This window comes from Balaenoptera borealis (genome assembly GCF_965194805.1).
Source record: "Balaenoptera borealis genome assembly, chromosome: 21".
Taxonomy (NCBI): domain Eukaryota; kingdom Metazoa; phylum Chordata; class Mammalia; order Artiodactyla; family Balaenopteridae; genus Balaenoptera; species Balaenoptera borealis.
Window position 1 is genome coordinate 4,067,444 of NC_138880.1, and position 25,191 is coordinate 4,092,634.

The following is a 25,191-nucleotide window of genomic DNA, read 5'->3' on the forward strand; positions in this document are numbered from 1 at the left end:
GGGCAGGGGTAGAATGGGGGGAGGACTCTCCCTACCCCCTCTTTAATCACATCCTGCCCCTCATCCCCTCCCCAGTAGGGTCTCTGCCCTGGCTTTCTGAGCCCTTACCCAGACTGCTGTCTCTATGTGATCTAAGCATTTAAATGGGATCATTCATCCTCTACAGGAGCCCAAATTAAAGTCCTATTACCACCTCCCTTCCAACCTGCTGAATAGAAATGCCAAAAAAAAAAAAAAAAAAACCCTCCAAGCATCATCATGGCAAAGCATGTTACAGGAAAGTAGACCGTCTCGAGGCACAGCCCCTTCCCACTGCTGCAGCTTATCCGATGCTTGTCTGCAGATAATGCTTATCTGCAGCTTGCCTGGCTCCAATGTGCCAGTGTACCTGACTCGGTCCCCCATTGCCCCTTTCCTGTAACAGCCATTGGCGGACCTATGGCTTGATAAAAATATGGAAAAACAGTTCAACATTGCCCATGCCTGACTTATTTTCCAACCTCTAAAGCAGCTCTCATCACTTGACAAATATGAGCATAGTAAGGATCAGAATACGGGACATCTGGCCAGTCAACCCACACTTTCCTCATACAGCCTCCTGCGCCCTCTCTGGCATCCTTTCTCTTACTTCTCTCTCTCCATAATGGTGCCTGGTGTTGGCTAGACATCGGCATAACACATGCCACCGACTGCACCCTGGGATGTGCCAGGGATCTCGTGTGCAGTGTCTCTCTCTAATCCACACATGACCTCAGATGAGAAAGCTCAGCGTCATTGAAAAACTTGACTGAGGTCACATCCCTCATTCCTGATAGAGATGATTCAAGCAACGCCTTTTCCCCTACACGGTGCGCCCTTATTTTTGAGTCCTCTGCAAGGGGTTACCAAGTCCAACGGGGGCATTTACATTTAACAGCAAACTCCAGAACGCTGAAACGCTTCCCCAGTGTCGGGGGGGGGGGGGGGTGGAATTTCCGGCGCGCGCAGCCACGTTTAGGCAGAGCCTCGGCTCAGCGCCCGAACCTGTATCCACAGCCCAGCTGGAGACCTCGGGAGCCGAAAAGACCTCAGCGACCGCGGATTCACTTTACAGAATGATTTCCCCCAAGATGACAGAGCTGGGGAGTGGCTGATTCCAGGCTGCGGCACTTTCCACTGCAGGTGAGCAGGTGGTGCCCACCCACCTGCTACCTGTGTCCCCACCCCCCAGGTGCTCCAGCTCTGGTATTTCCTCTGCCCGGAGGGCGGCTGGTCCACCAGTCTAGCCGTTCCAACCTCTTGTGTCCGGAGGGGCAGAGTTACTGCTGGACATTCCAGAAGAACCCTGTCCCCTCCGCGTCTGTTTGTTTAGAATTGTAATCGCCTATTTTCCCATCGCGGGGCTTAGAGCTAGCAGATCCTCAGGGTCCCTTTAGGAGACGAGGCTAGGATTCTTCAGGTCCCGTCCAATTCCCAAATTGCTGTGATTCAAAGACATCAGGACCGTGAATAATCAGCCTGGCCTCCAGCCAGGATGGGCCGTGCTGCTTCCCTGGGGAACTTCCTCCCCCTCGTTATACAAACAGGCCCGCCCTGGTTTGGCTCCTGCAGCCTGGTCCACTGGGCATCCTCCCGCCGCAGAGAAGCCCGCCCACCCGGGGCCACTGACCCCACCCCCTGCCTTGAAATTTAAAGGAGGCGGGAGTTGTGCAGGGAGCGCAGAGCCGAGGTCCTGCAGAGCCTGGGGCTGAAGAGGACGCCTCTGGAAGGAAGGGAGAAGGCTCGCGGCGGTGGTAGGTTGGATTCTGCGCCTCTCTGCACCCCAGCTCTCTTAAAAGTCTTTCTGAGCCAATGAAGGAATGTCTACACCGAGGGGCCGACTTTGTAATTCAGGCCAAAAGGGGATTAGCTAGAATCCTCGTCCAGGGGGAGATTTGTTTTTGAATGTGCATCTCGTTGGGATGGGCTGAAGTGTTTGCAGGGGCCAGGTCGTCAGGGGAAGAGAGAGGATAGAAGGGTTGTGTTTCCCGGAGAGGAAATCTCTGCTTGCAAAGGGGAAAGTGAAAAGAATGATACAGAAATGCTCTGAATAGTCAATGGGCACACCTTATGACTCACGGGCAAGAAATGTGAAATGGGTTGATGGGGTCAGAGCCGGGAGGGTCCCTTGTGTGGGGGGGGGGGTGTCTGAGCCCATGGGGAAACTGAGGCTGGGCTGGGCAGTGAGTGAGTTGCCCACAGAAGATTCCCCGGGAGGGAAGTGCTGGGCGAGAGAAGTGGAGGACAGTCCCAGGGAGGCCTCTGATCTCCCTCCTCGTCCCCCACCTCCATGGCAGGTTTTGTCCTCTGGTTTTTTGCCTGGGGTGCAAGAGGTGGGGCTCTTGGAGGACTTTTCAATTACAGGGGAAAATAACAGCAATGTCTTCTATTCCCAGAGCACTCTGCAGGGACCATATCAGGCTCTCTAGGCTTTCAGTGTTATTATCTTTATTTTCTTAACCTCCCAGGGAGGGAGGGTAGGAGGCGAAGGGAAAGGAAGGAGCTCTCAGGTAACTGATGACAAACTCAAGCCCAAAGCCGTGTGGTAGTGATGACTGGTGTGGATAGCAATGGTGGTCTCCTGCAGCAGCTGGTGGATGACAGAAAAAAATTACGTGTGTGTGTGTGTGTGTGTGTGTGTGTGTGTGCAATCCCATGAAGAAATTCTGAAACACAACCGTTAAGTGGAATTCCCTGAAAAGGACTTCCTAGCAATTCTTGCCAGTGGACAGGAGACTCATCCCGGGATCTAGACACTGACTGGTCCAGAATCAATAGATGACGGTCAGAGTGAGCTGCCGGGTAAGTGCTTCCTGTGAGAGCAAAGCCAGACGGGGCACCAGCAGAGACGCCGTGAATATTGAAATAGAAGTAGCTCCATCCTACCCATCAACTGATTCCACCTAAAACGTTCTCAGAGACACCAGCCTTGAATTGCTCTTGTCATGAGCAGGTGAGAGGCTGCTCTCTGCCTGAATGGCTCAGTCTCTGTGCAGACTGTCCAGGACCACCTCAGTTTATTTTGTGGATCCCCATATCAGAGTCTCCCAGTGATGGTGCTGGTCTCAGGTGCTTCTGCACCAGCCTGGAGAAGTTCCTGATTCGAGGGCAAGATAAATGATCCCGTTACTAGTTTTTGCTCATGGAGGCGGAACTCTTGGACCTGGGGACCTAGCATGTTGGTGAGCAGGGCTGCTGATCAGTATATTTCAAATGATTGTAACAAGCAACCCAGCCACACCCCTGGTGTTGTGACTTGAAGCCACCATCACCATGTAAGGTTTTTGTAAATGGGTGGCCAGGACCACAGAGCATCTGGGAAAGTTACAACCCAGGTGAGGTCTGTCACTAATCCACCTACAGGAGTTCCTCTGGTCCTGGGGTTTTACAGCAGTGTAAGGGGCCCTTTGGCTAGATGATCATTTGGGAGGAGCAGTGCTGGCTTTAGATCTTCCAAAGATTCCAGAGTTTGGGCAGGTTGTTTGGATCAGAGGTTGAGGTAGCAGCATGATTCATGGAATTAATAGTGGGCTTAGTTCCAGTCAAAGTTCAAAATCCATGTGCTTCTCTGAATACCGAGTATCTGGTGGGGAGGAAACATTTGGGTTTTGAGCTAAAGTGTTCAGTTTCGATGACTCTTTGGCATCTGCAGTCTCAGAATAAAATTCCTATTTTCTGCGAGTGATTTTCAGCTCTGTTCTGATAAGATGGCCAGAATAGACAATGAGTGACCAGAATATTCTGTCCATTCCTTCTTTGGGCCATTCACTTTGCACGGAGAAAAATGCTGTCGGTAGTTTCAGGTGGTAAACCTCACCCTAGTCAACCAGCTCACAAAACCAAGTGGTGAGTCTCCAGTGAAGCCAGATAAAAAGCGAGGATGATTTAGACTCATGGAAAGTTCCAGCTAGAAAGAATCCTCAAGACCATCTGCCCTGGCTCAACCCCAAGTCCAGCTACATGGTCTCCTGCTGTTGGCTTAGGTGTCTATTTACATATAAGGACAGCACATTCTTTTAGTGATATTTTGTGCATTTTACATTCCACTTTCCTTCCTGGGAAAAAGACTTCTGTAGAAGGGTGTAGAGGGAAAGATAAGCCTTTTGATCGCCTGAAAGTTAAGACCTATGATGAAGGGAAAAGGAGCCAGGTGCTGAGCCCATAGCAGGCATTTCATAAACAGTCTTTGAAGGCACGACTCAGGCAAGCTCTGGTTCTGATCGTGATTCTCCAGGAAATGCCAGCGGCTGTTCTTCCCGTGGAACTGCTGCAGTCGAGGGTCCTTAGCAGCTGCCCACTCCATCCATACCAATGGCCATGATCTGAAAGGTGAGCCTTGGCCATGGGCTCAGCTGAGCTGCAGAGGAGGGCTACATGACACTCCTGATACATACACAGGGCTTGGAGAGGTTTGGCCTGATTCCACCTGGAGCCTCTGAAAGACCACTTCAAGGTCAGGCTGAACCCAGATACTAGGAGATCTTTGCATTAAGAGCCTTTTTTGTTTCTTATATAGTCACAAGGATTCCTTTAACTTACAATTACACATTAGGGAATCCAAGTTGAACTCGTCCCCCAAGGCCCCTACATCCCTAGGACTCTTGGGCTTTCCAAGCCACACTTCCTCCTAGGGACGCCCTCAAAGGGAGAGCCTGGGGTGTGTGACTCAGACTCCTTTGCCCAAAGAAAGGTGTTCGTGCTGAGTTTTAAGAGGCTCTGGCTGCTTGCTGCCGCTACCCGGGGCCCCGAACGATGGGCCCATCTTGGGGCTGTGCTTTGCCAGCGACACCTCTCCAGTGCCTGGCTCACTCCTGCCTTTGTTCGACAAACAGCTTGTATAGTGTCCATTCCAGAAAGCCCACTTCGACCAGCGCCCACCTCAACAAGCGTGACCTGCATCCCCTCCTTCACGTCCCAGCAGGACCCCTTCTTCCTCTGTGTGCCCACCTTCCACCCACCCGACCCCCGCATATCACAGCACCGATCTGCGGGGTGTTTTTGTCTAGTTACTTGTCTGTCGCCTTCCTAGACTATGAGGTTTTGTGGATGGAGCGTATGTGTCTTTATACCACAGAGCCCATGCCTGGTGCATAGCTGGTGCTCAGGTTTGTTGGTGATACGCAGAGTAAGTCATCACCTGTGAATTCAGGAAGAGAGGAAACCAGAATGAGCCAGGGCTCGGGTCAAGGTGGATGGGATGGGGGATCTGATGGAAGCCAGGAGGATGGCACCCAGGAGGCTCCCAAGCCCCTTGGTTAGAGACCTCGGCAGAGGCAGTTCCTTGAAGGCGGCGGGAGGGGCTCGGCAGGACGCTAAACCCGGTATCCTACTATGAATAATGTAAAACAGAAAGCCCACCGATAACTGGTCTCTGCTGGTTATTCACATGTGGTCATGTTCACACAAAAGAGGAATTTGTTTTATTTTGCAGCAAGAGCCAGTGTCTGCCACCTGGGCTGCAGAGAGAAAGGGGAGATCTGGTTTGGTTTGGTTTGGTTTTCTGAGAAGCTCCAGTTTCCTTATTTTTCTTGCCTAATGTCTCTGGTTTTCAAACATTTGCATGGTCTGCATCAGACAGCCCTTATCAGTACTGAGGGCCTGACCTTCCAGCTGCCTTGGCCGCGAACTCCACCTTCCTCTCAGAATCCAGAGTGGCCCTGGCATGTGTGGTGTAAGTAGGCCTGGGAAAGGTGAACAAAAACACAGATTGAAAATAGGATAAAAGACATTACCCCATAATCCAGGAAATAAGGGCTCCAGTTAATACTGATCTGTGCACGTAGCTGAAGGGCATGAAACTTGACTTCAATCATAAAGAATCCAGTTACAGGTTATCGCAAGATCTCCAGATGATCTAGGAGACAGGATTTGGTATTAACACTTGAACTTGATGATGACCCCATAGAACTTGGCTTCCTTTCTAGTCAACGTTCCAAGCAGAAGCTGTAAACTTTGGCGCTCCCCCGTCCAAAGGGCGCTCCTGGCAGCAAGTATTGTACAGTTAACTCTGCTGTGTGCAGGCCGGTAACTGGGGGCTTTACCGGCTTCTTCGCTAATTGCCATCACAGTGAGGCAGGGTGGAAAGGACTAGCCCATCAGAAAACCGGGAACCACATACAATCTGTAAGCGGTGGTTAGAGTTTGAACTAAGGCCCCAGAGGCTATGCTCCCTGCATGCCAACCAGCAGCTCCTCTCCACAGCAACTCTGAGCACATTAACAACACGACAGTCCAGCATCAGGACCCAGTAAGAGTCGTGGAAAGAGCGACTGTTGGGTTTTCGGTAGAACCGGGTGTCTTGAGACCCTACTCCTCCCTTTACAAGACGTGTCACGTCAGAGCAAGTTCCTTATACTTTTTTGAAGTTCAATTCTCTCATCCACAAACATGAGATAACAATATCGACTTAAATGATTCAATGGATGCCTGGTAAGGGGTCACAACTCCCGTACCAGGTGAGTAAGTGGCATTCATCCACACGCATTTCTCAAAAGTACGCTATCACAGTCACTTTCATGTGAGCCTCATAAAACGTGGACAAAGTTCCGCATGTAGTGATACAAGGAAAGCCTCTGATCATTTTTTCCTGATTTACGTGTGTTGAAATCTGGAAGGAGACTGAAGAATTATCAGATGATTGCGTATTTCATTCCTTGTAGTGATGCTTGCTTTAGGGAGTGGAAGGAACAGGAGAAACTAGCTCATTGCTGAACAAGATTCTCCCTTAGATTACCGTTCGATTGCAGGTTTGTTGAGATTCAGACTTGGGGATGACATGTCCTTGCACTGACTCGTGAAGTTAGCTTTGCCAGCTGAACCTTCTGTTTTCTTTGCAAGGGTCTAAGTTTATCAGGAAAGGATTTCTTTTGTTTTTACTGTACAGGAGGCAGGATGGACTTCTATTTTCCTAGACCCACAACTGTACTCCCTGAGTTCCTCCAGATAAGCAAGGTTACCTGGCAGACGGTGGAGAGGTGCGGCAATGGCAATGCTCAGGACAGATTGTTCTGAGTAGGTTGATGTCGTATAAAACTTGACACAGGTCATGTGCCTATATTTTGAAGATACTTTGCAGGGAATTCTGCCCTGAGTAACAGAGTGGAGATGGGAGTGGATGGTGCCACGAGAGGATTTTTATCCTATTTACCTCATTGGAATCAATCCAGTTAGATAAGAAACAGAATCCTCTCTTTTTCCTTAGTTATAAAGAGTTCTGTTCAGGAAGAGAGGAAATAAGCTTTGGCACATAGAAAATTACTTTTTTAAAAAAAATTTTATTGGAGTCTAGTTGATTTACAGTGTTGTGCTAGTTTCAGGTGTACAGCATAGTGATTCAGTTTATATATATATATACACACATTCTTTTAAAGATTCTTTTCCCGTATAAGTTATTACAGAATATTGAATAGAGTTCCCTGTGCTATACAGTAGGTCCTTATTAGTTATCTATTGATATTTTTTATACAGTAGTGTGTGTATGCTGATCCCAAGCTCCTAATTTTTCCCTCCCCCCTCCATGTTTCCCCTTTGGTAACCTTAAATGTGTTTTCAAAATCTGTGAGTATGTTTCTGTTTTGTAAATAAGTTCATTTATATCATTATTTAAAATTAGATTCCACATATAGGTGATATCATATGATATTTGTCTTTCGCTGTCTGACTTACTTCACTTAGTATGATAATCTCTAGGGAAAAGCTAAGAATTGCTTCTGTGATGGCAGTTTTGGGAAATGGTTTTTATTCTGAGAGCATGAGCTCTATAAAAAGCAGGACCTGTATAGGTGGGACCAGAGCTACCAGGCTAACGGCTCCGGCCCCGGGCTCTGACGCTGGTCCAGACACAGGTGTGCTTTTGTGGGAGCTCAACTCCCTTTCCAAAGCCTGCTTCCTCCTCCCGTCTCACTTCATCTCTTGCCCTGACTTAGTGACATGCCTTTGCTGTTCCAAGGCGTTCTGACCTACTGTTTCTTTTCTAATTTGTTGGCATCCCTCCTGGGCATGGTGGTTGCCCCGGGGGTTGGGGGGGGGGAGGGGAGGGTGGGGCGGGGAAGGTGTTGTTTGTCTTAAGGTCCTGAGTCATTTTGGAGTATTGGTGTCCTTGGAGACTGACTTTCTCTTACTCAGATTTTCAGAGAGAAGCTTTGCAAAGCAATAACAACCCAAGAATCCTCTTTACCAAAGATTAAGGTAGCAAACCTTGCACACTGGTGCAAAATTTGATAACAGTATCAATTTACCTTCATCTTTCCCTTGCAATTTCCGTGGTCCTCCAGCTTGCTCACGTTTCTGCGTTTTTCTTGCTGCCAAAAGTAGAAACTGCAAGTCCTCAAGTTCTTTAACTTCCAGGCAATTGCACTGTTTGTACCTAGAATCACAGAACTCGATTGATTGACTGCATTGGTCCAGACCTTTATTGCAGGTCACGTTATGGGATGTGGTTGAGTGTTTACCTGAAAGTACTAATCCCCATGTACAAATGTTTCACAGTTCACACAGCGTCTGTTCTCACAATAGAAACCACAGAATGTCAGCCCTGGAGGAAGCCTTGAGAGTCTAGCCCTCTTGGTTTTGCATCCCTAGGGGCAGATTTGATGTCTCAAAATATAGATGCTTTTTGGAAGGGCAGCACATTAATTTTTATGCAGTCACACCGTATGCAGATGAGCGTATCTGTTGTTTTCCTAAGAGCAGGAATTTCTAGGGGCAGGAGGACAGAACGGGTCATTGCAAAGGACAGTGAAAGACCCTGAGGACAACCCTCCACTGCATTTCCCCAGACCCTTCCTCTGGCTGTCCTGCTGCCATTCCCATGGCCTCACCCCACCCAGACTCCAGCCGTTACGAACTGGTGCCCATCAATCAGCATTCCCCGTGTCACCACTGCAGAAAGGAACCCTGTGCTTCTGGCTGGCGTGATTGGTTTCCCAGCCACAGTGGCACCCTTGGCTCCTGGAGGCTAACCCTCCCTCCTCCCTCGTTACCACACCATTGTTCTTCCCTGGAGCAGTCATCATTCACAGTTGTTCAGAGGTCAGAGAACAGAGTCACTTTGTCTCTGCAGCCAAGCAGGATCCAGCACCACTTCTAGGCAGGTCGGGGGACGCCCTGGAGTCAGAGGTTGCAGGCTGGTCCCACACAAGGATGCCTGCCAGCGCAGCCTGCGAATCCAGGCCACGCTTTATTTGCCACGTGTCCTGATGTTTCTAATTTGCACAGATTCTTTGTCAACTTGCCAAGCTCTGCATCTACTGAACTCCATCCGCTGAGAGGGTGCCTTTTGCAAATCTACAGAAATTGACTTTATGTGCCAGGGTGGGCCACCAGGGCTGGGGCCTTGGGACCGTGGGGACCACGGGCCTTAGAATCATTCCATACTCCCCGCCATACAGGGATGCTTCCAGTGACTCAGGGATTCTAGTCCCACAAAAGTCAGTCATCCTCATGGTCTTCTTTTTCCTTGTCTTTCCTCCGTTCTTCCCTCCTTCCCTCCTTCCTTCCTTCCCTCCTTCCTTCCTTCCTTCTTTCCTTCCTTTCTCCTCTTGCTTCCTTACTTTTTTTAGTTCTTTGATTCTGGGAAACTATTAAATACAGCAAAAGGAGAGGAGCACAGAAAAAAATGACAAGTTTTGCATTTATAAAATGAACCCCCAAAGGACTTCTTGCTTATTGCTCAAATCCCCCGCTCCTACTGGCCTCACACGGGCAACCGGCACCTCTCCCTTTGGTGGGAGCTTGTGGTCCAGGGTTGAGGTCCGCCCTGGCATGGACCCCAGGGTCCTGGGTCCAGTCTGCTTTTCTGGGGTCACTTGTTCTTTGTCCAGGTGCTGCCCCCTGACCTCCACACCCCCTGCCATCTCTACAAAGGCAAAACCAGGACACAGTTTTCCTGCTTCCCTCTCACTCCCTTGTCTTGGGAAGGCACTGCTTGTCTGCAGGCGGGATGACTCATTTCTTTGTCATCCTCTCACCCCACTTGGCCCGTCCAGCTGCTTCCATCCCCTTTGTGCAGCGAGGATGGAGCCATCATGTGGTGTGTGTGAGGCTCTTAGGCACTGGATCAGCTCCAGGCCCAGCAAGGCCAAACGAAGCAGAGGACTGATAACGACTGATAGAAGAGAGACAGGCTCCAACTGTCCCAGAGCAGAAGACAAAAATACACTCCTGCTGCTGATTCTTTAGCTGCAAAAGGGTCTGAGGCCATGCAGCTGTTGGAGCCTTTACACCCAGCCCGAAGTGCATCCCTCCCCCCACCTGGCTCCCCTTCCCCCATTCGTCCGGGGAATGCAAATGCCTTAATGCTCCACTTGTCACTTTGCAATTTTCCAGCATCTAGACTTGTGCTCCACTTAGGATGAGCCTGAGTTCTTGAAATTACACAGTAACTTGACGGGCATCCACCGCGTATGAGGGCAATGAACTTGCTGGAAGCCCTGGCTGGTTGGCAGGCGAGATGAAGAAGAATCAAATTCCCTGTTCGCAGGCTGGTTCATTGTTTCATTCAGAATTTGCTCGTAAAGTCCTGAGAGGGCAGAGCTCTCCCATCGCCAAGGCTTGGCTGAGATAATGCAGCTGGGACAACCTATAAACGTGAAAAATGATTAACAGCAGGAAGAGAGAGGGGGAATGTGTTTAAGAAGACCTATTTTAAAAGGTTATAAGTACTGGGTTAAAATTAAGAAGGGGAATTGAAGAGGAATTTGGGGAAATTTTGAGAAAGGGGAAATTCGAGGAACACTGAGCAAGAAATTCTGGAATGATCGCCTGTGATCAGAAGACTCCCCCGCGGGCTCCTGTTCGGATGCCCTTGACCCCCTAGTTCTTCCTTCTGAAACTGCCTGGAACCAGTGTGCTGCAACAAGCTTCCTGCAATGAGTGAGAAAAGGGCCCCCAAGCAGCGCACCCTGCCCCGCCCCGCCCTGCCCGGGAAGGGGCCCTGGGCAGGACGGACTGGAACAAAGACCCAGATCCTGGCTTCCTTCTGTTTCCTTCGCAGTAGGGGAGGGGCTTGCTGGCTGGCAGGACGCCCTCTGAGCCCGAGGAAAATCACCACCCAGACTGTCCGGCCCCCTCCCCTCCCCCCCCACAGCTCCGTGCCCTCCTCTGCCTGTCACCAGCGGCCCCGGAAGGTCACTGGGGCACAGAGCATCTCCCACCATCTCCCTCTATGTTTTCATCCTCGCTCTGAAGGGAGCTTGTGGTTGAGGGGACAGCACCTCCGACAGGAAAGGAGCCCGAGCCAGCGCCAGGGTCAAAGTCCCGGACGTCTCTGAATCCACGGGACCCTTCGGATGTTTGGGATGAGGGGGAGGGATGGCACCAGAGTTGTTGTGACTGAGGGGAAGTGAGTCAAGGGAAGAAAAGCCCTGATTTAATTCTTGCGGACGAGGGGGTAAGTGGAGCTGCCAGACCACAAAATAACACCCCAACCGACTAACCCACTTTGGGCTGCTGAGGGTGAGAGCACCAGGGCAAGGCACACGGAACCAAGGATGTGGGTCCAGGAAGATCTGAGTCCGATGACCAAAACCAGATGTCTCCCCTCCTTTCTGCAAATCTGCACTTCACGGGCCCCGTCTATAAAAGAGAGGCTGGTTTCCCGATGGAGCCGTGGGGCTGGCGGGGAGTTGGGGATGGGAGACTTTCCTTTGTTGGACAAGGAGGCGTGCACATTCTAAGTGGAAGAGCTCAGGCCATCTGAGGCAGGCTGGCTCTGAGATGTGCCAGCAACAAAATTCCTATGGTTTCCTCTAAAAAAGTCAGAGATGAGACATTAGTCAACCCCAGGGCAGCAACTGGGTCCATCTAGTCAACCCCAGGGCAGCAACTCACTTCAAGGGAAACCAAACCAGCACCCTGAGGTCCCAGGCTGCCAAGAAGTGCCAGAGGTGGTCTCAGCCTTCAGCCCACAGAAATGTCTGGGCAAAATCATCTTCCGGCAACCCATGTCCATCATCAGATGGATGGATAAACAAGATGTGGTCCATGCAGATGGTGGCATATTATCCAGCCTTAAAAAGCAAGGAAATTCTGACCCATGCTACCATATGGATGGACCTTGAGAGCATTATGCCCAGTGAAATAAGTCAGACACAAAAGGACAAACACTATATAAGCCCATTTATATGAGGTACCTGGAATAGTCAGATTCACAGAAATAGGAAGTAGGATGGTGGTTGCCATGGGAACGGGGAGTTCGGGTTTACCGGGTACAGAGCTTCAGTTTGGGAAGATGAAAGTTTGGAGATGGATGGTGGTGACGGCTGCACAACAATGTGAAGGAACTTAATGCCGCTGAACTTACACTTAGAAATGGTTAAAATGGTAAATTTTGTTATGTGTATTTTACCACAATAAAAAAGGTATGCGAGAAGAAGACACCATCCTTCAGACACTTGCCGTGGCCTCTCCTGCTGTGGGAGCCGACGCTGGGGGGCACTGGCAGACTCACGAACTGTGCTGTCCTCTTGGTCCTCTCACATCACACGGTTAAGGTTTCTTCCCCTCTTCTTCCAGAATTCAAGGGACACTCTGAGGAAATGATGAACGCTATGAAGAGAGAGCTCTTGTGTGTGCTGCTGCTCTGTGGAGCTGTCTTCAGTTCCCCCAGCCAGGTGGGTGTGCCCTCTTGTCTGTGCTGGCACACACCTGGACACACTCGCCTCGGTGGGCGACGCTCGGGGTCCAGGCTTGCAGCGGAACCCTAGGCACTCGTTCTGACTTGAGTAAACACTGCCTCTCAATGCCTTCTTTGGGGCTGTTTTTAAAGGAGGTGTCTGAATGAATCCATAAAGTATTTATAAAAGACAGTGCAGGCGCTGTGAGCCATGGAGGCGGGCGAGCTGCCCGTGTACCGTGTACTATCTACTTGGGGTGGGAGCTACACAGCACACGTGCTCTCTGCAGATGCCTGGCAGCTCAGGGCATCGTTCAGGCCACGTGAGCGATGCCCGCACAGCAGGATTTTAGAGAAGGGAGAGTTGGGGCAGCTACCTGGAGGAGATGGGATTGCAGGGCGGGGCGGTGCATGCAACCCCACTAACCCACATGTGGCTTTTTTTTTTTTTAATTAATTTATTTTTATTTTTGGCTGCGTTGGGTCTTCGTTGCTGCGCGCGGGCTTTCTCTAGTTGTGGCGAGCGGGGGCTACTCTTCGTTGCCGTGCGCGGGCTTCTCATTGCTGTGGCCTCTCTTGTTGCAGAGCACGGGCTCTAGGCGCACGGGCTTCAGTAGTTGTGGCATGCAGGCTCAGTAGTTGTGGCTCACGGACTCTAGAGCGCAGGTTCAGTAGTTGTGGCGCACAGACTTAGTTGCTCTGCGGCATGTGGGATCTTCCTGGACCAGGGCTCGAACCCACGTCCCCTGCATTGGCAGGCGGATCCTTAACCACTGCGCCACCAGAGAAGTCCCCGGCTATTTTAATTTAAAATTAATTAAAGTTAAGTAAAATTTAAAATTCACTTCAGTCACACCACATTTGAAGTGCTCAGTCGTCACATGTGACCAGTGGCTACCGCATTGCACGGCCCGGATGTTAAACATTTCCATCATTCAGAAAGTCCTTTTGGATGGGACTAGTCTAGAAGGGGGGAAAGAATTAGACAGGAAGGCAGGTGATGGACATTCCACCTGGGCCCATTACCTGAGGGGGATGCTCTGGGCAGGTGGCCTCTGATTGGTGGGTTGATGGTGGTCTTCTGGTTTGACCACCCTTATTCCTGAGACACCCAGCATGTACTGACTCTTCCTCCGCCCCTGGTTTCTTTGCAGGAAATCCACAGGCGACTCAGGAGAGGAGCCAGATCACACAGAGGTGGAGGTGAGATGTCACTGGGGTGGAGGCAAGTCAGGCTCAAGGTCAGGGTCGGGGTCAGGGTGCTCTAGGCTCCGGCGGGGATTTTTTTCCACGTGACCTGCTTACTCAAGATCCGTGAAGGTGAGACTCTGCTAAGATGCTTCTGTCCTGTCTCACCACTCACACAGGCTCTGAGGGGACAGGAACAGGTCCTCAAGGGGTCAGGATGCCTGGGGGTCGCTCGCTGCTGGGAGCCTGCAAGCCCAATGGCACAAAGGGAAGCGGCTTCGAATATTACACGGATGAGAACAGAGCCCAGAGAGACGGAGTGACTTGCCCAGGGTCACAGAGCCGCCGGGCCGCACGGTGCTGGTCCTCCAGGGCCTCTCCCTGGGCTGTGATCCCCACCGCCTCGCACTCCATTTAGCATCTTTGTTAACTAGCTTCTCTGTGCCTCTGTTCCTTCAGTTGGTAACTCAGGGATGACTAACCTGGGTTGCTTCACGGAAGCACTGTGGGAAGACCATCTCTGTGAGGCCGTGTCTAGAGTTGAGACTAGAAACCCAAGGAACATTCCCACTAGAATCCCAAGAATAAAACGTGCTCACGGCCCGATTGTCTTGACTCTGATCTAAAGAGCTGCAGGCCCCACTGCAGGTCCCAGATCATCCCTCCTCCCTCATGACCTACCTCTTTCGGGGCTGGAAGGCTCTGCAACACCCATTCAAGGTGGAAGTTTTCCCAGAGTGAGTCACAGCTTAACTCTCACTGCTTCCGCAGTCGGATAGCACAGTGCTTCCTGCAAGCGTACCCTGGCCTTGACGGCCCTCTAAAGGAACAGCAGTATTGTTGACAGTGAACGTATGTCACTGCTTCAATTCATTAAAAGTTAAAGATGTTTTAAGTTCGCATTCTGGGTTGCAAACAGAGAGAGAGAAAAAGGGAAAGTGTATTAATGGGAGGACTTCAACTATTTTCATTATACCAAAGTACTAATGGAAGTAGCAAATTTTCTGCACAGACTAAAATGTCAATTTTCTTTGTTTGGGACCAGAAATGCATCATCTCAGTGTGGTAATGCTAATATGGATCAAAAATTCTGGTAGGCAATTGTGTGCATGTGCATATTATTGATGAATTAAAATGAAAAATTAGAGTATTACCTAACAAATGTGTCTTGATAGATAAACTCTTTCAAAACAAGGGCCCATCAGAGGAAAAACAATAAAAGGGGTCTTTTTTATTGTTTTTCATAAGTGTATTTCATATTTCATTGAAACTAAAATAAGGAAATAGTAGAAATACACCATTATATTCTATTATATATTTCAAGAAAATAACTGATTTTCATAGGAAATTGAATGTAAAGATTACACAGTCATATGGAAAGCAATATTGGCACTGCCCCCTAATAAATTGAATCTGAAATTGTTTTTGAAAAATGAAAGGGGTCTTTGGTGACAAAATAAGGGGTATTTGTTGTCTTCTGGCTGAGAGCAAGGAAGGAATAAAGGACGTATTATCCCGAAAGTGAGCAGGATTGGCGGGTGGGGGAGGGGGGCATCACTGTCAGTTTGGGGTGAGTCGGGCCCTAAAGAGGCCGGCCTGTCTGTCGTTACAGTGACCTGCAGAGACGAGAAAACGCAGATGACGTACCTGCAACATGAGTCCTGGCTGAGGCCCCTGCTCAGGGGCAACAGGGTGGAGCACTGCTGGTGCAACGGTGGCCGGGCCCAGTGCCACTCGGTGCCCGTCAACAGTACGTGTCCACCCAAGCCAGGCTGTGAGCCTCGAGTCCAGTCTCACGGCCCCAGCCCTGTCTGTCACAGTCCCGGGCCTGTCTACCCTTCAAATGGGGCTGCAGGCATGCTCTGCCCTAGGCCAAGGTGCAGGTGCCGAGCAGAAATCATGAGGCCGTGAGCCTCAGTTTCCTCATCTGTAAAATGGGAGAACAGTCATACAGACTTCGTGGTCGGCTGTGAGGAGTCAATGAGTTCGTTTTTGTGACGTGCTCAGAATCGTGTGTGCGTGTAGACAGCACGCTTCAACTTTGACTCATATATTCTTGGGCTGCTTGGAAAGTAATTAGGGATTCCCTTGCTTCTACTTGACAGGTTGCAGCAAACCTCAGTGCTTCAATAGGGGGACATGTTGGCAGGCCCTCTATTCCTCAGAGTTTGTCTGCCAGTGCCCTGAAGGGTTCATCGGGAAACTCTGTGAAATAGGTGAGTGGTAGGTGGGTGGCTGTGAGACAGGGGCCCACCAGGGTGAAATCCCACCTGCAAACCTACCCAGAAAGGAAAGCAAGTGTGCAGTGACGGGGGAAGGATTGGGGTGGGATGGGATGGATCATCCGAGGGTGGTTAGGGCCTCGGGCACAAATCTGGAGCCTGGCGCGGTCCCCGTCAGCGGGGTGACCCAGTCACCCAAGCAGCTCAGCAGCTACTGCCTCAGTGGTTTGAGGTGAGATCCCCTTTGGAAACTAAATGACAGGAGGATTCACATGGGAGGTGTCGTGTGTCCTGTTTCCCCTCAGATGCCAGCGCCACATGCTACAAGGACCGGGGCATCACCTACAGAGGCAGGTGGAGCACAGCGGAGAGCGGGGCCGAGTGCGTCAACTGGAACAGCAGCAGCCTGGCCATGAAGCCCTACAGTGGGCGCAGGCCTGATGCCATCAGGCTGGGCCTCGGGAATCACAACTACTGCAGGTGAGAGGGCCGCCTTCCCCGCCCTGGAGGATCTTCTCTGCTGAGAAGCTGTCACAGTCGGGGAAAGACCTGCGTCAGCTCTGTCAGGGTTTCCAGGAAGTAATAGGAGATGTGTATACATAAAGAGATTTATTTTCAGGAATTGGCTCATGTGATTGTGGGAGCTGGTAGGTCTGGAATCTGTAGGCAGGCTCCCCAAGCTGGAAACTCAGACCCGAGTCGATACTGCAGTCCTGAGACAGAACTTCTTCTCAGCTTTTGCTCTTAGTGCCTTCAACTGATTAGATGCGGCCCACCCACACTTTGGAGGAGAATCTCCTTTACTTAAAGTCTGCTGACTGCAAATGTGAACCACATTGACCCAGCCCTTCCCAGCACCACCTAGGTTGGCATTTGATCAAACAACTGGGCGCGATAGCCAAGTTAGCCCATAAAGCTCACCATCACGGTGCACCCCTTGTCAACGTGGCAGCCACACGCATCTCCGTAAACCACACTTAATTTCCAAATAAAGACGATTACAAGGTCATACCTCCACCCAACACGATCTGACTCTCCTGTGTACGACAAACACGCGTAACTCTATCCCCGGAAGAGGTGCAGAGCCCTTGGCCCGAGAGGCGGGCCTCACTCTTCACCTCCCCTGGCCTTCCTGGCTGATTTTTCAGAAACCCAGACCAAGACTCAAAGCCCTGGTGCTACATCTTCAAGGCAGGGAAGTACATCTCCGAGTTCTGCAGCACGCCAGCCTGCGGCAAGGGTAAGTGCAGCCTCCCCACGGCCTCTGTAGCCTCACGGGGGGAAGGGTCTGGAGGACAGCGCTGACGGTCCTTCTGCAAACAAGGAGACAAAGGACTGAGCTGGTAGTTCATCATTTCAGTGTCAGAGGGAAGGAAGTCAAGAGGCTTAGGTCCTCACCCAGGCTTGGCATCTAACTAGCTGTTTGACCTTGAGCTGATCTCTGCACAGCTCTGACCCTCTGTTTCCTCATCAACAGAGAAGATGGGGCTGTTTCGGTGATTTCCAGTCCCTTTGAGAAGGCATGGAGGTTCTCTCTTTTTTGATTAATGGACCTGTTTCTCAAGATCTCTCTCTCTGTCTCTGTAAAGACTTTTAATGTGAGAAAATTTCCCAGATTGAAAAAACACTCAGTTACAAAAAGGTACTGTGAATTCAGTGGTGCTTTTGCAAATGGTGATGTTATTTATCACAAGAGTAGGGAAAATATGTTTTAAAGTTCTAAATATACATTTACAAAAATGGTGTACATTCAGTCTACAGGTGACGCTGATATTCCTGTGAATTTAAGAACTCTTTAGAGTAACTCTAAAGCATCCTCCCCACCCCCCAGCTCTGGTATAAATTGGGAGTCACTGGTCGCGATGATCTTAAAGGTCCCTTATCACTATGCTATCTGTGCATGGTAGTATACTTTGTCAGTTTCAAGTGGGGAGAAAAGACGGTAAAATGGGACAAATACGCAGCATTTGAAGGTTCATACTCTCCCTTCCTTCCCAAGTCCAACAAATCCTTCAGGTCCCTAGCAGACAATATCTGAGAAAACTGGGCCTGCCCACGTGTCCCCCCATTGAAGCACCCAGGATCCCAGCAGCCTGTCAAGTATACACAAGAAGCCCCTAATTGCTTTCCAAGCAGCTCCAGGAATAATCCCCACTAGCTGAACTCAGCACCCTTTCCTGCCGAACCTGAATATCCCTCAGAGTCTCTGTTAACACAGCCATAAGGAAGCCACAGCCCATGATGGAGGCTGGCACCGGATGGAAGCCACTTACCACCCGGTGTGAAAAGGCTTGAAGGACAGAAAAGGGTGGTGGGCTGGCTGCCTTGGGTGTCCCAGGCCGGCAGCTCTGCTTTAGGCCCTGCTGCAAACCCCACCTGCCTGCTTTAGCATTTAAGTGGCTTTGTTTCAGTTTGAGATTTCCTGTGTTCCAGAAAAAGATGGGGACTGCTACCAGGGGAAGGGGCTGGCATACCGCGGCACCCACAGCCTCACCGCGTCTGGGGCCTCCTGCCTCCCGTGGAGTTCCATGATCCTGATGCGCAAGATTTACACCGCCTGGAAGAGCAACGCTCAGGCCCTGGGCCTGGGCAAGCACAATCACTGCCGGTGCGCGGCGCAGGGTCCGGGGCGTCTGCGCAGAGGGCGGGGTTGGAGCGGGATGGGAGGGGTCTGATGCTGAAAGTTACATGAAAGACCCAGTGGGTGGGAGGGAACCATGGATGTGACCCAGCCCAACCTATTCATTTGCACTTGTCGTGAAAAGGAAAGTCCTCCAGTTTCTTGACCCAAATCCCATGTTAGAGGGTCTGTCCTGTGCCGTCCTCACTTGGCCCCTTTGTTCCATCCTAAGAGTCGTCTCCTGGCACAGCTGGGAGATGAAGACGTAATGTTAATGACAGAAGAAAAAAGTTACAGTCATTTCCCTCTGGTGGGATCTGCGGCTGAGCCCAGCCCGGGGCTCAGGGTCCTCCTTCCCAGCTGGTCAGCCTTCCCCTCTCTTCCCTGGCTTGTGATGTGATTGGAAACCTTCCCTCCTTATGACTAGGAACCCAGATGGGGACGCCCAGCCTTGGTGCCACGTGCTGAAGGATCGCCAGCTGACATGGGAGTATTGCGACGTGCCCCAGTGTGGTAAGGCCAGCTGTGGCCACCTCCCCGTGCCCAGCCTCATTCCTGACCGTGTCCTCTGCCGCCTCCCGTGTCTTCCAGGCTGCTCTCCCGCCTTCTCCCAGAACCCAGTTAACACAGGGGGATGGGGTTACCCAGAGGGGGTGGAGACCGAGAGAAATGCAGGTTGGCACACTTTGCTAAAAAATGAAACTTTAGAAATCGTCTGAGAACCGATTGTTATTACTCGGTTCCTGTGAACACGCAGATCAGCCAGACTGTTCCTCAGGGCACACATGCACATAGGGTTTAACTGGGCAGGTAAGACACAAACTACCAGCGAACTCATGACCAAGGTCACGCATGGCGCATCCTCAGCGGGCAGTACCAGTGGGCTGGCAGTATTAGGAAAACTTCGTGAGGGGGCAGGCTGTCCCATGGGCCTGGAAGGATGGGTAAGGCTGAGTCGATGGGAAAGCAATGGGGTAGACATTCCCCAGGAAGAAGCTGCAATGCCTCGCTATTTCTTAAGCCAGGAAGTGGCTGCAGGAAAAGCGTAGAGGTAACAAAGCGTCGCAGACGGACCCCCGGCTGTGGAGTCAGATCTGGGTTCTAATCCAGGTGCCACTGTGACCTCGGCAAAAAGGCCCCAGCCTCCCTGAAGCTGAGCGCTGTGAGGGTTAAGGATAGTGTCTATACAGTGCTTAGCTCATCCTGGATCCTCGCCACGTGCAGGCTGTGGATTCATTGCCGTGGAGATGGCTCCATCCCTCTGTACAGCCTGCAGAAGCGCAGCCGGGGGTAGAAACCCGGGTCCCAAGACGAGACACCAGGATGGGGCTCAGGGACCTCGCCCAGGCCCACAGGTCTGACCCCGGCTCTGCCCTCCCCTCCCCAGTCACCTGCGGCCTGAGACGGTACAAGCAGCCCCAGCTCCGCATCAAAGGAGGCCTCTTCGCCGACATCACCTCCCACCCGTGGCAGGCCGCCGTCTTCGTCAGGAACAGGAGGTCCCCAGGAGAGCGGTTTCTGTGTGGGGGGGTCCTGATCAGCTCCTGTTGGGTGCTGTCGGCCGCCCACTGCTTCCAGGAAAGGTAGGGATGAGAAGCCGGCGGGCCCTCCTCCTCTCTAAGGCCTTAGACCAGGCCCATTAGAGAAGAGCAGCCTTGAGCCGTCTCTCCATCAGGTATCCTCCCAACCACCTCAAGGTGGTCCTGGGCAGGACGTACCGGCTGGTCCCTGGGAAGGAGGAGCAGACGTTTGAAGTAGAAAAATACATCGTCCATAAGGAATTCGATGATGACACTTACAACAATGACATAGGTAAGATGTCTGGCTCTCCCTGCTGCCGTGGGAACTCCAGACTCACACGTGTGCAGTCCCACCTCCTCCACCCAGGCCCCCGCCCCCTCCCTCCTCTCCCCTGACATCCTCGCTCTCTTCCTCGCCCCCCCTCCCAGCACTGCTGCAGCTGAAATCGGACTCACTGACCTGCGCCCTGGAGAGCAACGCCGTACGCACCGTCTGCCTCCCAGACGCCGGCCTGAAGCTGCCGGACTGGACAGAGTGCGAGCTGTCTGGCTACGGGAAGCACGAGGCCTGTGAGTGGGAGGACATCTCGGCCCCGTCCTGTCCGTGTGGGGGTGGACCGGAGCACAAGTGCTGACCAGAGGGAGGAAAAAGTGGTCCCACGAGTGTCCACCCTCGGGACAGGCGCCGCCGCCGTGACCGTGACTGTGAGGGCAAGTTCCTGCCTAGCGAGGCCCCAGCGTCTGCCCTCCCAGCCTCACAGGGTGGCCATGCAGGTCAAGAGGGGTCTGAGTAGCACAAGGGTTCTAAGAGCCTAAGATTTCAAGGAGGCTTTGATAAGAAGTGGAGTGAGCATAGTTAAGGGGGTGGGGTGGCTGGACTCTGCCGTCGGGTAGCCCTGAGTTCAAATCCTTGCCCTGCACCTTGCAAGCAGTGTGATCCGGACATGGATTTTTATTTCATGATGCTCCAAGCCTCCGTTTACTCAGTGGCAAGAAAAGGATAGATTATGGGGTTTAAATGAGATCTTAGATTAAGCCAGTGGTTCTCAACTGGGGTGATTTTGCCCCTCAGGAAACACTTGGCAATGTCAGTTATTATGACAACTCAGGATGGAGGTTTATACCAGCCTTTAGTGAGTAGAAGCCAAGGATGCTGCCAAACATCTACAATGCACGGGACAGCCCCCTGCAAAAACATTATCTGGCCCCAATGCCACTCGTGCCGCTGTCGAGAAACCCTGGGTGAAACTCTATGAAACTGCTGTTTCTGTAGGTCAAAAGAATAAAATATTGGCCATTTCATAGGATTCAACTTAATACGTGTAAAAGGTTGATAAACGTTAGCTCTTATTGGAAAGTTCGGCTTTCTCTTTCCAAAAGGTTTATAAATAACTTTCCCTAAAACCACAAGATGCCTTCCTCCTCTGTTGCAGCTTCTCCATTCTTTTCCGAGCGCCTGAAGGAGGCCCATGTCAGGCTGTATCCATCCAGCCGCTGCACTTCCCAGTATTTGTTCAACAGGACTGTCACCAACAACATGCTGTGTGCCGGAGACACACGCAGCGGTGGGGACCAAGCAAACCTGCACGACGCCTGCCAGGTAAACACGAGTGTCTCTCCTCCCCTGAGCCTCCCCCTCCAAGGGCAGAAGTGCTCCTCGGCCGACAGGTTCTTAACCAAGAAAAACAGTGATAGCGGAAAGGAGTGATTCATCTCAGTGAGGTGCTGGGGATCTAGATGAGGACCTCAGAGAATAAAGCAACTGGAGCAAGGTCAAAGTCACCCAAACTCAAGAAATCTAAGCTGCAGGAAATCTCCCCAGTGTCTGCACCGGAGTTGCCAGCTGGTACAGGATTTCCTGTAAGCCCAGGCAATTAAATGACTATCAAAGTGATGGATAAAGCAACACAAATTAAGACATCTTTGACTTCTGTGGGAGCTGGGGAACTGGAGTCCATTGTGTAGAGGGGGAAGGAGGAATGGCAGCTTCCTGGGAAGTAGGACACAGATGATTTGTGAGATAAGTTTTAGGAACTCAAGTTCAGCCCTCAGATGAGGGTTTTCCCCTGGGAAAGCGCACTCTTTTGGGGTCTCTGCGTTAGCATTCCTATCAGAGCTAGTACGTACTTGTATTTCATGATAACTTGGGTGTAAGACACAGACCAACCCGTGTACTTAGGACCTAAATAGAGCCAAGGAGCCGTCCGTGCTGGGCTGTTTTCGTGCCCACAGTGTGCCGGGCTCCCCCCTGAGTCTGGGGAGGAGTGGATGGAGACAGCAGGGCCGGGCTCTTGCACTGAGGACTGTAGGCTTAGTTCTCATGCGGAGACCACACCAGCATCTCCCCCTCTTGGCTCCTTGAGAGCCTCTGGTCCCTCTTGGAAAGGTTTTTTCAGACACCTCCACCACCTAGCTCGACAGTCATTAAAAGGTTGTATGCAAGGTGAAACCATGATCTATCAGCTAGGGTTACCCACCGGGTGCTTGGCCTCCTTAATCAATGGAAATTGATCAGAGGCCTGACGAGAAATTCAGGCAAGGCTTTACTGGGGACCCTGCAGCTGCAGGGGGGAGCGAGAACAAACAACAGGTTCCCTTGCTCACCTGCTCGCTGAGGGGGGGCGAGCTGGTTCCTTATACGAGGAGAGGGTAGGGTCGGGTCCAGGGGTTGGGCAGGAGGCGGGGCTTAGGTGGTCTGCCCACCCCTCAGGTGGTGGTGTGTGCAGGGGGCATGCGCAGTACCCTGCTTTTGCTCCCGGCTCTTCAGAAGTGGCAGTTGAGTTTTTTTGGTCTTTTGTATCTTTTTGTCTATAATTTGCTCCAACTGTGCATGCACACAGCTATTTTTAGTCCCATACAGTTTCTTTGTATTTTATTGCTCCAGCAGAGGTGTATCCAGGTGCAAGCATTGCAGCCAAGGGTCCCAGGTCCCAGCCTGTCTCACTAGCAGCAAGTTAAAAACGAAACCAGAAATCATTTCGATTCAATAAGACAACAACAGCTAACAATTACCAGGAGTTTTACTAAATGCCACACATTGTTCTCAGAGCTTTTCAAACTTTCTCTCAATTAATTCCCATAACCTTACAAGGGAGGCAGTATGATTTCTATTTTAGATTATTATTATTCAGTATCATTCAAGTAAGAATACTGAAGCCCAGTTAGCCTGGGGCTTCACAGCTAGTAAGTGGTGGAGTTACAGCCTGGGTGGGGACCTGAAATGTCCAAGCAATGACCTCAATTCTGCTTTACCACGTAGCTACAACCTGATTCTGTAAAGGCCCAAGGTCACGGAGATAAAATTTCCCTCCCCGAACTGAGCACTTTGAAGAATACATAGGAAGGGCTTCCCTGGTGGTGCAGTGGTTAAGAATCCGCCTGCCAATGCAGGGGACACGGGTTCGAGCCCTGGTCCGGCAAGATCCCACATGCCGCAGAGCAACTAAACCTGGGCGCCACAACTACTGAGCCTGAGCTCTAGAACCCACGAGCCACAACTACTGAGCCTGTGCTCTAGAACCCACGAGCCACAAGTACTGAGCCTGAGCTCTAGAGCCCACGAGCCACAACTACTGAGCCTGTGCTCTAGAGCCCGCGAGCCACAACTACTGAGCCCATGTGCCACAACTACTGAAGCCCGCGCGCCTAGAGCCCGTGCTCCGCAACAAGAGAAGCTACTGCAGTGAGAAGCCCGCACACCACAACAAAGAGTAGCCCCCGCTCGCCGCAACTAGAGAAAGCCCGTGCGCGTGCAGCAACAAAGACCCAACGCAGCCAAAATAAATAAAAATAAAATAAATAAATTTATTTAAAAAAAAAAAAAGAGTACATAGGAACACTACAAACATTCACCCTAACCTCCCCCCAAAGAGTCTGCATTTTTGCAAAGAGCTGACCTGTTCTCCCTTCTGCAGGGTGACTCGGGTGGCCCGCTCGTGTGTATGAAGGACGACCACATGACCTTGGTCGGCATCATCAGCTGGGGCCTGGGCTGTGGCCAGAAGGGCATCCCGGGCGTGTACACCAAGGTTACTAATTACCTGGACTGGGTTCGGGACAACACACGACCATGACCAGGGGCACCGGTTCCCTGCATCACGGAGACCCTGCTTCCTTCACCTCAGAGGATGCACTGCGGCGGGGGCTTCTTCACGCAGCACAAGTGGGGGAGGATGGATTTCCATAGGTACTTTCCATTTTGGAAGTTTTCAGGGCTTCAGGTCTGAAACGTACTCTGTCGGACGGGAAGAGGGGTGAACGCCAGCCCCTCCTGGAATCCCAGTCCCCGGGGCAGAAGCCCACCTCCTCTGTCCACGTGAGCAGCTTTGCAAACGGGACCGCAAAGGTGAAAGCGTGTCTCAGTAGGCAAAGATAACTCGATCCTTCAGGAAAGAAGGGTTAGAAATATTCTATTAGGAATAGAATGTCTATTTCTAGTCACAAGGAAGCCCAGCAGGAGCTTCCTAATAAGGGATGGGCTGGCTGGCCAGATCACGTTCCTCAAATCCAGCCTTCAAATCAAGTGTCGGGTTTTCCCTTTCTCCGGCTATAGCTCTTGGAAGGAATCCTGTTGTGTAGAGTGTAATTCTTTCTCCTTTATAAATCTCATCATAGGACAGGAGACATGTATCATTTTAATAACTGATAAACTAGGCTCTAACATATTTATATCAGTTCATTTTTGTTTATACTCTTATACCTGTATGATACTGTACTGGAGTAATAAATTCTGATATATTTTTCACATATTTCCCCCGAATCAGAGTGGAATCGTTCTGTTACATGCAGTATCCCACAGCTTTTATTCATGTTACTTGTGTCCACGTTCTTTGACTCGTTGGAAATATTTCCTTTCATTCATTCAGAATAGCTGCGGCATACAAGGCCCTGTGCCGGGTGATGTAAATGGTACAGAGGGGGAAGAAAGGAGCTCTTGGTTTGACAGGAAGGTAGGGATTTAGAGAAATAAGAAGGCTGAATGGAGATGGACCACAAAATAGCAGACAGAAA

At 51.1% G+C, this 25,191-nt stretch overlaps 1 protein-coding gene across 1 annotated transcript; it reads left to right on the forward strand.

The window, feature by feature from the left end:
• Positions 1 to 1,658: 1,658 nt before the first annotated feature.
• On the forward strand, positions 1,659 to 24,929 carry PLAT (plasminogen activator, tissue type). The gene is made up of 14 exons (XM_082374739.1): positions 1,659 to 1,772; positions 12,532 to 12,629; positions 13,786 to 13,834; positions 15,432 to 15,569; positions 15,925 to 16,035; positions 16,347 to 16,521; positions 17,190 to 17,281; positions 18,475 to 18,649; positions 19,089 to 19,174; positions 20,049 to 20,244; positions 20,337 to 20,473; positions 20,611 to 20,751; positions 21,615 to 21,781; positions 24,096 to 24,929. Exons 2-14 carry the CDS (start codon positions 12,555 to 12,557, stop codon positions 24,252 to 24,254), a joined length of 1,701 nt encoding a protein of 566 aa, XP_082230865.1. The 5' UTR covers positions 1,659 to 1,772; positions 12,532 to 12,554; the 3' UTR covers positions 24,255 to 24,929.
• Positions 24,930 to 25,191: the final 262 nt, after the last annotated feature.